Source organism: Nuphar pumila, chromosome 12, assembly GCF_984573655.1.
Source record: "Nuphar pumila chromosome 12, dmNupPumi1.hap1.1, whole genome shotgun sequence".
NCBI lineage: Eukaryota > Viridiplantae > Streptophyta > Magnoliopsida > Nymphaeales > Nymphaeaceae > Nuphar > Nuphar pumila.
Window position 1 is genome coordinate 29,224,155 of NC_143260.1, and position 14,813 is coordinate 29,238,967.

General features: G+C 35.9%; 1 protein-coding gene across 1 annotated transcript; it reads left to right on the forward strand.

Annotated features, from left to right (window-relative positions):
- Window positions 1–353: 353 nt before the first annotated feature.
- LOC149820461 (uncharacterized) lies at window positions 354–12,652 on the forward strand. The gene is made up of 2 exons (XM_089982666.1): window positions 354–2,219; window positions 10,205–12,652. Exons 1-2 carry the CDS (start codon window positions 1,173–1,175, stop codon window positions 12,284–12,286), a joined length of 3,129 nt encoding a protein of 1,042 aa, XP_089838792.1. The 5' UTR covers window positions 354–1,172; the 3' UTR covers window positions 12,287–12,652.
- Window positions 12,653–14,813: the final 2,161 nt, after the last annotated feature.

Here is a 14,813-nt window from a genome sequence, read left to right on the forward strand (position 1 = left end):
GAGGGTAAAACTCTGGGTGGACGATACGGCCACCCAGCCTCACATGCCCCAACCCAGCCGTGATAAAACCACAAGCTCTTAAAAGAGTCGGGCATAAGCTGAGCTACGAGCAGCTCGTCTCGTTTTCCACCTTACTTCAAGTCTGAGTCAAAAAAAGTCTTTCCGAGTCATGAGATGATTCGGTTTTAACTTCAGTGACCGGCTGCGTCGAATCTCTCACTCTATGATGCTACTTTTCCTCGTTGACGTGAGTGGGGATAGACGAGTGAACGAACAACACTTGGAGCTCCAAATTTTCAACTGGGGACGTAACAAAGTTGTAGTTTTTCCGGTTTTCACTCTCTTGCGTTCACACCGTCAAGGCTGCAATGATTGTGTTCTAAGAGGAGAAGGAAGCTGTGTGAAAGGTAAAGCGACCCACCCAGATTTCTCCCTTCTCTCTGAGCGTTTATTGGCATATTTTCTTCAGCTCAGTGCATCAGTTTCTGCTTCCATTTTTCTAAAGCATGGGTGGTGGAATTTTGAGAAGTTGGCATTGATATGGGATTGGTAGCAACGTGGCTGTTGTCCTGTATTTAGATATGTGGGCGCTGATTTTTGTGCCTTAATCATGGTATTGATTGGATTTCTTGTGGGTTTCCGTTAATTGAAAAGTTGGGTCATGACTGTCTGGGCTCTCTAGATTGCAGAATTGTTGTTGTTTTTAGTCCAGAACAGTACATCAGTTATTTGGGAAACCAGATCGCATTGGTGTGCCCCATTTTTGGTAGACATGGTAGAGCAGGAGTTGTATTTATGATTTGATCCTTGAATTGAAGGGAGCTTTCTTGGGTTTTCATTAATTGCAGTTGGGGTTGTCATTGTTTGATAAGGAATATGTTTGGGGACATAAATCCCATGCTTATTACCCGTTTTCGTTAGAGATGTTGGACGAGAATTGGTATGTGAGTTGTGATCCTTGAATGAGGGAGCTTTTCGGGTATTGTATTGATTGCAGAAGTTGGGGTTGTGAGAGCTTTTTTGTGGGGATTGCCCATAAGTTTCAGAACCCAGATGGCATTGACATAAATTCTGGGTGGAGGTGATTCAGGGGTTTTGATAAGCGTATCTCTACCGGGGAATTGCTTTGTCTTTTTTCTTTTTCCATTTCTTTTGTTGGCTTGGACTCAAGAATGGATGTTATACAGACTGCTTCTGCTGCCACCCAAATTGTTTCTAGTATGATAGGAGCTGTTGGAGCATTAGAGCAGGCTTCTAGGGACCTCGACGAGGCTCCAAAGAAGATCAAGAGTTTAGAGGAGTTAGTTTGTAATCTAGAGGAGCTGGTTAAGGGTGTGAAGCAGAAACATGTTAATAAGGTTTCCAATCCACGGTTGGAAAACCAAATTCAGAGCTTGAATGAATTGATTCAACGGATGCATCCGAAGATTGGAAAGGCTAGAAAGGTTCTGTCGAAAAACAAAGTCAAGAATTTTGCAAAAATTTTTTGGGTATCAGTGGTTGGGGATCCTCTTTCGAAATTGGTTCAGTCCATCAGGAATGACTTGGACTGGTGGCTTGAATCGCAGCAGCTCTATGAAAATGTAGAGAAGGCAATAGAGTCTACTGCAGTGAAAGCTCCCACTCTACGGAGGATAATCTCAGAACCGGGCTACCCGACTTCGAATAAGTGTCGATACGTGTGGGAGCTATTGGAGCAAGAGAATTCTCATAAAGTCATTCTCATTGTGGGTTTGTCTGGTATAGGAAAATCTTGTTTGGCTCGTCAAGTGGCTTCGCAGCCACCAAGCAAGTTCGTCCATGGTGCCGTAGAACTTATGCTTGGTCAGTGGTGCAGTAGAGCTGCATGCAATGGAAGCAAAATAGAGTATCAGAAACGTTTGGCAAAGAAAATTTGCACATTTTTGGTGCATATAGGTGGTGGGAAAAAGATATGGGAAGAGACAAATGAAGAACTTGACCATGCATGCTTTCTTCTGCAAGGAGCACTGACCGGGAAAAGTTTCTTGATACTGCTGGATGATGTCTGGGAGCAAGACATTGTTGAAAGGTTTGCTAAGTTATATGATAATGGTTGCAGATACTTGGTAACTGCAAGGAGTGAAGCCATCTATGAAATTACAGAAGCTGAGAAGGTTGAGATTTGTAAAGATGACATAAGGGAGATAAGCAAGGAAATCCTTCTTTACCATAGCCTTCTCACTCGTGATGAAATACCGGTACATGTTGCTTTCCCGTCTGTCAATTTATTGTCTGAATCCTGCGTGGTCGTTTTGTATGGTGTTTCTATTGTGCGGTTTATCTTCCTGTTTGTCTTACTAAAGAACTTTATGCTTCTTCTAGTGGATGTCTTAACATGAAATTTCAAATAACAAGTTTTTCAATCATGCCATATCCTTGTATGCATATCTCACTCCTGTGTCAAGTACCTAAAATTTTTCTTTGATTATTTTGTATTAGATTTAAGTGAGATAATTATTGTGTGCCATTTATGTTTCTGCTAGATGCATGTAGACGTGTTCATACAGTATAGCTGAAGCTATATTGTACGTGATTTGCCAGTTTCTGATCATTTTTATTATATTGAATATCCACAGCAGTTCTGAGCTAAAATTCTAGAACTTTCTAATTGATATTTACCTCTTTGTGTTTTTAAACTTTCATTGAAGCATTTCCATGCATCAAGTAATGTCTTATTTTTGTTGGATCACTGGTAAATTTTTATCATGAAAACATGTAAGAAAAAAGTCATAGAGAGAAAGAGGAAGGAACTGAAGAAGGAAGAAATGGGATGATTAATCAATAGTTTTGCAATATCATGTCGTACCCAACAAAAGTTGCAATCAACCATATGATATAATCTTGTAGGACCCAGCCACAACGTTAAAAATGCAAAAACTAAAAAGGGTAAGTCTAATAACTGATTAAAAACTGCCCCTTTAAGAAATGCCAAAATGCTATAACCTTGACATGTAAGTGTAAAAATATCCTCAACACTAGAGCTATGTGCACAAATGCACTAGATTCACAATGGATCAATATGTGCACAAAGGCAAAATGAACATGCACAAAGGAGCATACATGCACAAAGGCACAAACAAGGGGGAATACCCCATTATTTATAGGCAAAATGAGACCCAAGGAGGGGTTCCATATAGTCGTTGGAGCCCCTCCAACAGTCACATTTATGATCGTTGGAGGGTCCAACGCCTATATGGTGGACCCCTCCAACCTAAAAGTACAAAAAAAAAAAAAGAAAAAGGAAATGCATATTTCAAATATGCATGAAAGAGGAAAATGATCATTTTACCCCTAGTGGGTATTTACAAAAGGAAAAATATTTATATTTATATATATGAATAGATAGATACATATACATATATGTAAATATATATATGAGATATATTTTAACACCCCCCCCCTCAAACTTAGGGTGCAATGACCGAAAGTTTGTCAAGGAAAAAGTTGAATCTAGGTGAACAGAGCGCCTTGGTGAAGAAGTCTGCCAATTGATATTCTGATGTTACATAAGGAAGATCTATAACTCTCTTCAGATATTCTTCTCTTATATAGTGGCAATCAATTTCAATATGCTTGGTGCGCCCATGAAATGTGTGATTTTTGGCAATATAGATTGCACTCTTGTTATCATAACACAACTTTGTGGGCCCTTGAACATGAATTCCCATGTCTTCCAGTAGTTGGCGAATCCAGAAAATTTTTATAGTAGTTATTGTCATTGCACGGTATTCTGTTTCAGTAGATGAAAGAGACACCTCTTGTTGCTTCTTGCATTTCAAAAAAATTAATGATTCTCCTAGAAACACACAAAAACCAGTGGTGGAGTAACGGTTATTTGGATCACCTCCCCAATCATAGTCAGTATAGGCTATTGAATTTAATTCAGAAGAAGAGGATATAAATACTCCCTTATTCAAAGATCCCTTTATATATCTGATGATTCGGATAATTGCACTCATATGGACTGATGTAAGTGCATGTTGGATTTGGCTTGCTATATAAACAACATGTGAAATATCAGGTTTAGTGATACTAAGATATATTAGAGATCCAACAAGTTGCTTGTAAGGAGTGAGATCTTTTAGAAGAATCTCATCATCGATTTTCATCTTTGTACCAACTACCTCAGGAGTTTCACAAATTTTATCATCTGTAATTCCTGACCTATCAATAATCTCAAATACAAGTTTAGTTTGAGACAAAATAACCTCTATGAGAGTAGGCAACTTCAATGTCTAAAAAATACGTTAAGAATCCCAAGTCGGACATTTCAAATTTATCTTTTAATATAGATTTTTTGCTCTTAATTTTCTTAGTATCATCACCTTTATTAATATATCATCAACATATAACAATAAAATCACTATCCCTGCATTGGATTTTCTGACAAACAAAGCTGTGTCAGTGAAACATGATGAAAAACCATTTTCCAACATTACATTATTAAATCTATCATACCAAGCCTTAGGGGCTTGTTTCAAACCATAAAGAGCTTTTCGCAAGTGAAGTACTTTTCCTTTAGGAATCTTCATATCTGAACGAGCATCCATATAGACTTTTTTGTTAAGATCACTATTCAAAAAGGCATTTTTCACATTCATTTGATAAATATTCTATTTTTTAATTGAGACAATGGTAATAAGACATCTAACGGTAACCATACGTGCACCGGGGGCAAAGGTTTCAACATAGTCTATCTCATATTCTTGACTATACCCTTTGGCAACTAGACAAGCTTTATACATTTTAAGAGACCCATCACTTTTTGGTCTTGACCTTGAACACCCATCTACACCCTATAGTTTTCTTACCATTAGGAAGTTCTTGAAATTCCCATATTTTAGCTTTCCTAAGAGCTCTAAGTTTATTATCCATAGCTTCTCTCTATTCTATAATCTTTTTGGCTTCTTCAAAGTTTTTAGGTTCTATATACGAGTAAGTGGCACTAAGACAAGCTCTATATTTCGGTGAAAATGAATTATAGGATATAAACCTAGAAGGAGTTCTTCTAGTCCTTTCGGTTCTTCGAAGATTTGCATCATCTGAAGAGGTAGACTCACTAGGTTCACTATATTTTTCAATTGCACTTTTAAAAATGCTTTTATCTCTATATGTATAAGTGATAGGATCACTAGACACTCTTTCTTCAATATGATGATCGGTAGATTGAGAACAATTGTTGTTTTCTTCTTCATTATCACTAAGATCATTATATGTAATTTTATCATCACTAAAACTATCATTATTTCTAGACAACAAGTCGAATAAGAAAGAATAATCTGCATTTTCTTCATGAGGTTCATATTTTTCAAAACCACTAACATTTTCCAAAAAGGTTACATTCCTAGAGACATAATTTATCATTTTTAACATCATAGCATCTTAACCTTTTTTGAGTTTTGAAATAACCAAGAGAAGCACAAGGAATGGCTTTTGGTAAAAGTTTATCGTTTTTATCCGTAAGGACAAAACATTTACATCCAAAAACTCTCAACCTATTGTAATAGGGTTCTTTTTTATATAAAATTTCAAAAGGAGAGATTTTATTTAAGTTTTTGGATGGAAGATGATTTATAAGATAAATTGAAGCAAGCGCCGCCTCGGCCCAAAATCTTTTTTGAATGTTTTGAGAAATAAGTAAGGTTCTAGTAGTTTCAACAATGTGTCTATGTTTTATTTCGGCTAAACCGTTTTGTTGAGGTGTTTTAGGACAAGATTTTTGATGAACAATTCCATAAATTTTAAGATAACTTTTGAATTCATTAGAGAGATACTCACCTCCGAAGTCGGTTCTAAGAATCTTTAAATTTTTATTGAATTGATTCTTAATCATCATGTGATATGCCTTAAATAACGAAAAAACCTCATACTTATGTTTAAGAAAGTAAATCCAACAATATCTAGAGCAATCATTAACAAAGATAACATAATATGCAAATCCTTCTTTTGATATAACGGGTGTCGGTCCTCATACATCTGAATGAACAAGTTCAAATAGTTTTGTTGAAAACATAGATCTTTGTTCAAAAGGTAAGCTTCTCATTTTTCCAAGAATACAATCATTACAAGTGAAGTCATTTTTATAAAGATCTTTAACAAAATGCAAATAAGAAAGCTTGATGACATTGGGATGTCCAAGTCTCTTGTGCCAAACATTTATATCTTTATGTTGGGCAACATTACAAAAGGAATTCTTTGGAATTTGAAGAAATTTCACATAGTATAATTCTCCCTTCCTAGAGCCTTCCCCAATCAACTTCCCAGACCAATGATCCTTTATCCAACATTTATTAGATGAGAATTTAATATCACATCCATGGTCCGAGAGTTGAGAGACTGAAAGCAAATTTAAATTTAATTTTAGTATAAATCTAATTTTGAGAATAAAAAAGCCTTGTTTTTCAAAATTTTCAATCCTTTTGATTTCAAGAGAAGCTCCATCCGCAATTGAAATGAAAGAAGAGGATAAATTTTTTGTATTTTCAGAAAGCGAAAAAATATTTGGAGTCATATGAAAGGAGACACCCGAATCTAAAAGCCAAGAAGTCTTACTGAGAGGAGAGAAGGTTAACATGACGGCCCCGAAAATAGATCCCTTTAGAAGAGGTTGAAGAGCTTCTATAATTTGGCTTAGGGACAAAGCTCCATTAGTAGAAGTAGATGAACCCTCCTCTTTATGTGGTTGAAATGTTGTGGACATGGCTACTATCTTCTTCTATTTTGGACACACTGGTTTAATGTGTACCGGTTCTTTATAAAAGTGACATATAATTTTGCTATAATCTCTTCCTTGGTACCTTCCATTTTGATCACCATTTTCTCTTGTTCTTTGATTTTGATTTTTAAAATGTGGAGGTTTGTATGTTTTCAAGTTGTTCCCCGGTCTAGAAACGACATAGACTCCTTCGTCTTCATCTTTGTTTGAAGAAGTAGCAAGAACACTTGGAATGGTTTTACTCATTCCCATACGAGTTTCTTATCCACTTAACTTGGTAAGAACATCTTCAGGTGATAGAGAAGTAAAGGAAGATAGGAGAGAGGATCTTATTTGTTCGAATTCGGGTCTAAGCCCATTCAAGAAGTTAAAGAACCGATCATCTTCTAATTGTTTGTGTCGAAGCTCAATGGCTTCTCCGCTTCACTTTAGTTCAAGCATTGCAAGCTCATCCCAAATAGAAGACAATTCGGCAAAATTTCTCTAATAGATAATTCGCCTTGTTGAAGGGTCAAAGCTCTTTTTTAAAGATAATATTTATGGGACAAATCTCTTGAGGTGTACATTCTCTCAAGATATTCCCATACTTGAGACACTTTTTTGAACTTCAACATATTCACATTGATCCTAGTCTCAACCGAAGAGAAGATCCATGAGAGAATTTTGTAATTTTTCATCTCTCATTCTTCATGCTTCTTATTATATTTTTCAAAAACCTTCTCTCTTTCTTCCCCGTTAAGAACCTTAATTTCACCTTTTTCAATAGTGATGATTTTTTGTTCGGGTTAGGGAATAGTGCTTTTGACATAGCTTCAAAGGCATTTCCCCTTAATATGGGCTTCCATATTGCCGGCCCAAACGTGATAGTTGGACCCATTGAGTTCCAATCTGAGGGAAAAGTGAGAATCTTTTTCCCCCGTGAAAAAACCTTTATGAGAAAAAAAGAGTTTTCAAGAAATGAAGTCTTACCACAATGGGTCTTCTTTGAGCTTACTTGATGTATTGTGCCTTGAAATGATTTGCAAGAGCCTTTTGTGCCAAAAGATTGAGAAGGAGATATGGGCACATTTTTCAAGACAACCACCAAGATAGCGCAATAACCGAGCTCTACTTCAAGAGACCAAGCTCTAATACCATATAAAAATATCCTCAACACTAGAGCTATGTGCACAAAGGCACTAGATTCACAATGGATCAATATGTGCACAAAGGCATGAAAAAACAATGAATCTCTTTATTGATGAAATGAGAGAACCTCTTACAAAAAAGATAGATTTACAAGGGGGAATACCCCATTATTTATAAGCAAAAGGAGACCCAAAGAGGGGCTCCATAGTTGTTGGAGCCCCTCCAACGGTCACAAGTGACCGTTGGAGGGTCCAACGCCTATATGGTGGACCCCTCCAATCTAAAAATACAAAAAAGAAAAAAAAGAATAGAAAAAGAAAAAGGAAATGCATATTTCAAATATGCATGAAAGAGGGAAATGACCATTTTACCCCTAATGGGTAATTACAAAAGGATATATATATATATAGATAGATAGATAGATATATGAAATATATGTATATGTATCTCTCTCTCTCTATATATATAAATATATATAAGAGATACATTTTAACAGTAAGCTCACTTTCAAGTTTTACCAAAGATATTGGCCATGGCCAACTTGGATGAATCTCTGTAAACTTGCACGCCCATCTTCCTATTGAAGAGATCTAATAATTAACATTGAGGATTCACATATGATGCGTGGAAGAATTTAGCTTTCAATATTCCTCGGTGAAATACAGGGTCTTGATGACTACATATATGCCATTTGTTCCCGTATAGCTTGATTGAAAGTTCACATAAAATTCCTAATTACATCAGAATTAGTTTTTATCCACGAGCCTTCAGACACTGTACTGTTGTTATAAGCCTCTACATTTTGATACTACATTTATTTCTTCATGACATTGTGCTTTCTCCTTCAAGGGAAACTAATGACCGTCAATTGATTTTCACTTAATCCAGTTGACTATGAACCTTCAAATCAGGACATCCATGAGCCCATAATCTACCGATAATATATATATATATATATATATATATATATATATATATATATATATATTGGCTACTAATGAAGGCAAGGAACTAATGAGTAGAAATCACTTTTTTCTTTAAAAATTTCCAATTTTTTGTAGATCAAATGTTAGGGATCTGACCTGCATGGTTTGTTTAGTAGGAAACTTGTTTTGAATCATGTGATTATGACAAGTAATTAGGCTTTTAAATGGGTCCAAAAATCAACGGTCCACAATGTGCCAAAATTTCATAACTCAAAGGATCACATTTTTACATCCGAAAATCATGATCCAAGGCTTGATCCTTAGCAAACAAACCATGCTGAACACATCTATGTGGTTAGATTGATCCGATACAACTGGCACCTATGATTTCTAGCTCATTAGTTCCTTACCTTCATTAGTAGCAAATATTTCCCCATATATATATATATATATATATATATGTCCTTGAAAACTTACTAAATTAGTAAATTCTTGTTCTAAATATATAATCTACCTTTTTGCAATGAAGATAACTTCTTTGATCTAGCCATCCTCATCCTAAGAATTAACTGTAGGTCCATGACTCTATGAAGATCCCTGAGCCAAAATCTTGGGTAGTCATTCTTGAAAATTTTGATTGCTTATAATCATTCCTGCTAATGTTGATATTACTATGGCAATAAGAATCCTGACTTGGTCTCCTATTCTTAGAAACGTGGTGCAGTTGTGTAGCATCCAAATCTTTTAACAAACTTGTAAAGTCTTTCAAATGATATTTTGATGGAGTCAATGGTTAAAGTACTTCCATTTCATATGATACAAACTCATAACAAACTTATGAAAAAAAACAAGTACGGTACAGGCTATTCTTCTGGAATACTTAAAAGGCTGTTGACTCTCAAGAGTGAATTTGGTCACCATGAGAAATTTTGGAATTCAAGTGGCCAGCAGCCATTGACTTTTCTCTTTGATTCATATGAATGCTACCTTTATTTTATTGTTTTACTTTTTCTTTTCCCCTAAATGGCAGCATCAGAACTTTTTATAATGAAAAGAAGGTATTAAAAGAAATGGAGAACACACCATTGATCCTATCCAAAGTTTTTACAAACATTTTATAATTTTCTATGCTTGAATGAGATATCTGTGTATCTTCTCATTCAAATCTTATGGTACATTTCAAATGGGGTAGGTTTTACTTTTTATTTAACCAAATTAAATTTTATACTCATTGGTAATTTTGGTTTTCTGAAACATCCTTCTTCTGTGCATTGCATTTTCTAGTCGATGACATTTATGCTGGTGTATATAAATAATTGATTGCATGAACATTTTAAAATTGCAAAGAGTGTAGAATCACCTTCAAGTGAGGATCAATTTAGTTCTGCAAAGGCTAAAATCCTTTTTTCTTTAGCCCATTGCAGAAATGTTGCTGGAACGCTGTGGCCACCACCCTCTTACAGTTGCTGTAATGGGAAAAGCTCTTAGGAAAGAGATAAGAGAAGACCAATGGGAGAAAGCTATTAGTAATCTTTCCATGTATGCCACATGTGCACCAGGTCCAGTGTCATATGTAAATGAGAAAGAAGCAGAGAATACTGTAACTGTCTTTGGTTCATTGGAATTCAGTTTAGAAGCCATGCCTGCATCTTCCAGAAGGTTTTTTATCATTCTTGCTGCAGTTGCATGGGATGAACCTGTCCCAGAGGCCTGTCTTGAAGCTCTGTGGCTTGTGCTTCAGCATTTCAGCATGTTCCCACTTGAAGTTCGCAAGCTTGTTGAATCTTCTCTTTTGATTGAAGCTGATTCTTATTCAACATATCATGTCCATGATATGGTTTCTCTATACCTTGACAGCAAAGTGGATGATGCTATCAACATTTTGCTGATTGATTCAACAGTGGAGGCTTCTGCATCTGTTGCTCCATGGCTATTTGCTTTTGGGAAAGAAACAGTTAAAACTATTGCAGAGCAAAAGATGAAGAGTTTCCTCGATGATTCAGATGTGAAACATGTGGTGATTACTTTAGAATCCATTGTCCAAGTTCTCATGACTAGTAAATCTGTCTCTGAGTTGGAAGCAAGCAGTGCTGATTTTAGTTGTACTCTTGGACCAAAAATTGCTGGTCTCATCTCAGTTGGATCGCCAGAAATCACGGCGGCTGTTGCTAGATGCATGATGAACATATTCAGCAAAAATGATTATATCAAATACCATCAATCTCTCGAAGGTGCAGATGCAATTGGTAAGTTTGCTAACCTGATGGAAGATGCTGATAAGCCTGTGATTCAGACAAATGTCTCGATTGTCTTGGCAAAAATGGCAGAATATGGAACTGAAATCACAGTTAATAAGGTAGTAACAAGAATACCCATGAACAGGCTAGCAGACTTGCTCGTTCCCCATGCCGAAGAATGGCACGATAATGTATTCACAGCTTTGATGTCATTGATCAAGGCTGGCAATGTGAAGGCAGTTGATCGGATGTTTGCTAGCAGTATTGATAAAAAGCTTATAGGGCTTCTTCAGAATGGGTCTGAGGTAGCACAACACCATGCTATTGTCACATTGAAGTCACTTTATGAGTCTGGGAGCCCAGTTTCTCACCACTATCTTAGGCAGGGTACCCTAGACAGTTTGCCATGGCATGCAAGGCTCAGTCTAGAGAGGTTTGTATTGACAGATCGTCATGTTTCTTATTCACCCAAACCACAAAGTTTTGATGATGTTATTCATAAACTCCAAGACTCAGATAACAGACAGATTGTTGAAGCGATGCAGGATGTTATACCAATCATTGAGAAGGCAAATGACTGCAGAATCCAAGATATGATACTTCAAAGTCCATTGATCGAAATACTGGCTACATTTTTGCATCATGGAAACCCTGAACACAACAGAATACGATCTGGATCTGCTTTTGTTATCATGAAACTGGCTTGCTCTGGAGGCAAAGTGTGCATTCGGAAAATTCTCGAGTATGATATCATCCAGGATTTGGTTAAAATGATGCAGTGTAATGTAGTAGAGATGCAAGATGCATCCTACACAACACTCCATCAGATGCTTTTTGGGGATGGAGGAACACTAGTGTTGAATCAAATCCTTGAGACTGGTCAGGTAGAAAGGTTGGTTCACTCACTTGACAGCAAATTTATGAAGACAAAGGAGGTAAGCATGCATTGTCTCCAGGATATTGTCGAGACTGGAAGCAAGGTGTGTATAGAGAGAATGTTGTCTGTTCAAGTTGTCGAGAAGCTTGTGAATCTGGAGAAAAACAGTAGGGATTTTGGTGATGCAGTTGTGAAATTCTTGAAGGGGCTTGATAAGTGTAAGAATCTTTCTGTTGCTGAACGGCGTGTGCTCAAACAGCAAATTGTCAGGAAAGTGAGATTAGCTGTTAGAGGACACAGACTTGAGACACAGATTATGGCAGCAGTGGAGGGTTATGTTTCTGAAGGATCAAAAGGAAGCGGTAGTGGTAAACATAAATAGTAGCAAAATGACAGGCTTCAATAAGTTGCTGCTTCCTGCTGTCCATGGGTACACTGGCACTCCAGTTTCCAAATTCAAGAGGCTTGTAGATAAGAAAACACTGAGCAATGTTTTTCAAAGTTGAAAGAATCATCAATATCCAATCTTTGGTCATGAATTGACGAAGAAGCTCGATGATTCTCATGGATGGCCTCATGCAATGATTAACCTGTCGGTGAATGTCTGGCATATAATGATGGTTGCTGTTTCAGGAAACAACTGTTGAATCTGATGATTAGTGCCATTGCTGAAACTAGATGATGAATGTATGAATTGCTGCACATGTTTGACTATTTCCCAAGAAAACAAATGATTCTTTCAGATACTGAAGCGAGACACTGTTGTGAACTTCTCGGGTTGATATATTTCATTGTAGATATAAAATTCTTTAACGATCTACTGATTTGATCCTTCCAAAAGCATGATCAGATGAATTTATTGTGAACATTGAGGCTCTACCATTGTCACAGATCGTGTACATTGTACCAATTTCAAGAACAAGGGGTTACTTGTCATTGGGACTAAGAAGAGCCATGAATGTAGCTAGCTGCATTTTTCAGGAACTGTCGGTTGCTTAACATTCTTTCACCTGTTCTACTGGAAGATACTACTAGTTTGAAATCTGATATCATTAGAAAGGTCAAGCTTATATTCTGATTTTGTTTTGTCACTGTTGCTTCACCTTGCCTTTGATTCCTCTGTCAAATATATAGATGAGGATACAAACCGCCCTCAGGATCAGAGACCTAGCTGCGTTGGCTCTGCCTGCCGTATTTACGATCACCGTCCTGACAGCGTAAAACTCTGTGAACTTACCCCTTGACCCTGGGGAGTGGCCATGCTTGGGCTTGTGGAAGGGGTGATGGCCATGGGATTTGAACCTAGACCGCCTGCCCACTGCACCAAATCCCTTTGGGGTTAAGTGATGCCTCTGTCTGTTAATCATATCAATACAAAGAGCACTGGCAGGCAAGTGGTAATACCAAGCTAATCCATGATCATGTGATTCGGCAACTCCCCAACAGGAAAAAAAAAGGAAAAAGTTTGTGATCAAGAACCTATGTCACAAATATCAACGAAAATTTCAAAATATCATGTGATTTTATTATGATATTTTTAAAGGCCGATATGACTAAAAATGGTGATATTTCAAAATATCACCTGTATTGAAAATATCATCCTTCCATATCAATATTAGTGTGATCAAAGCAGTTTCGTGCGATTTTACGTTTTTATCTATCTTTTATGTATTTTCTATCTTTTATGTATTTTCTATCTTTTTTGTATATTGATATTTTCCTTAGATTTTCTCAAAAAACAAAACAAAAAAAATCTGAGATTTTCAAATGCTAAGATTTTCCCAATAACAAAATCTGTGACATTATCTAGAACCATAAAGCAAGCAGCTACATTGAGGTTCTAAGACATGGGATTATTACTTTGGATGTCCAATCTCCATTATGCATTAGCTGGCTTGTGCATAATCGTTGAAATTCATCAACAATTTTTATACATTATGAGAGAGAGAGAACAAGAACAAAAAAACTTAATTGTTTCGTCTTATTTATTAATATCTAACTCTAAATCTAGGCCTCTAAATTGAATGAAAAAGCCAGTTTTTTTGTTGGCTAACCACATAGATGTGTTTAGAACAGTCAACTTACGAAGGATCAATCCTAGGATCATGTTTTTCAATATAAAAATATGACTTTTTTGGGTTATAAACTTTTTATACATTATGAGCCATTGATTTTTGAACCCCTTAGACATTCTACTTATATGTTACAATTACATGATTGAAAACTCATTTTCTACTAAACAAACCTTGTAATCACACCCATCGAGTCCAATCTAAAAAATATATATAAAATATAAAAAGAAGATTTCTATTCAAAAGTTTCATACTTTAATACCCATAATTTTTTGACAATTATTTAAATAAATAAAGATAGTTTTATGCCTTAATTACAGATTTTTATATGTATTTAGATTAGAATTGATTATGTATATTAACTTGAAATTTAATCTCAGGTGAATTAAAATTTTAATTAAAGTTACGATGAAATTTGAATTTAATTCGAAGTTAATTTGAGGCAAATTAGAATTTGAACTGAGTATGAATTTGGATTTGGATTTAAGTACAATAAATTTGGGTATGATATGTGGAGTTGGATGTAAATTAGGTTTGAAACTAATTGGATTTGGATTAGGTATGAAATTCAAGATTTAAAATGGATCTAAAGTTCAAATTGAAAATTAGGGAATTTAGTAAATAAAATAAAATATAATTAATTATTTTATATAGAAAAGCAACCCAAGAGGGTGGGACTCCCCTTAGGTGGGCCTACACTTCTTGGCTGGAAATTTACTTTCTAAAGACCTTGAATTCACTTGAAATCTCATAAAGAAAAGAAAAAGGAAGAATTTCAAAACTTAACAAAAGAGAGTAAGGCTTTGGTAAGAAAGCCTTGAGTCCAAATTGGACTCA

Bases quoted from the DNA above. Each gene is read 5' to 3' on its own strand.
- LOC149820461 (XM_089982666.1), top strand. From the start codon at position 1,173: ATGGATGTTATACAGACTGCTTCTGCTGCCACCCAAATTGTTTCTAGT. The intron at 2,220-10,204 runs GTACATGTTGCT...TTTTTTCTTTAG, and splicing joins TCACTCGTGATGAAATACCG to CCCATTGCAGAAATGTTGCT.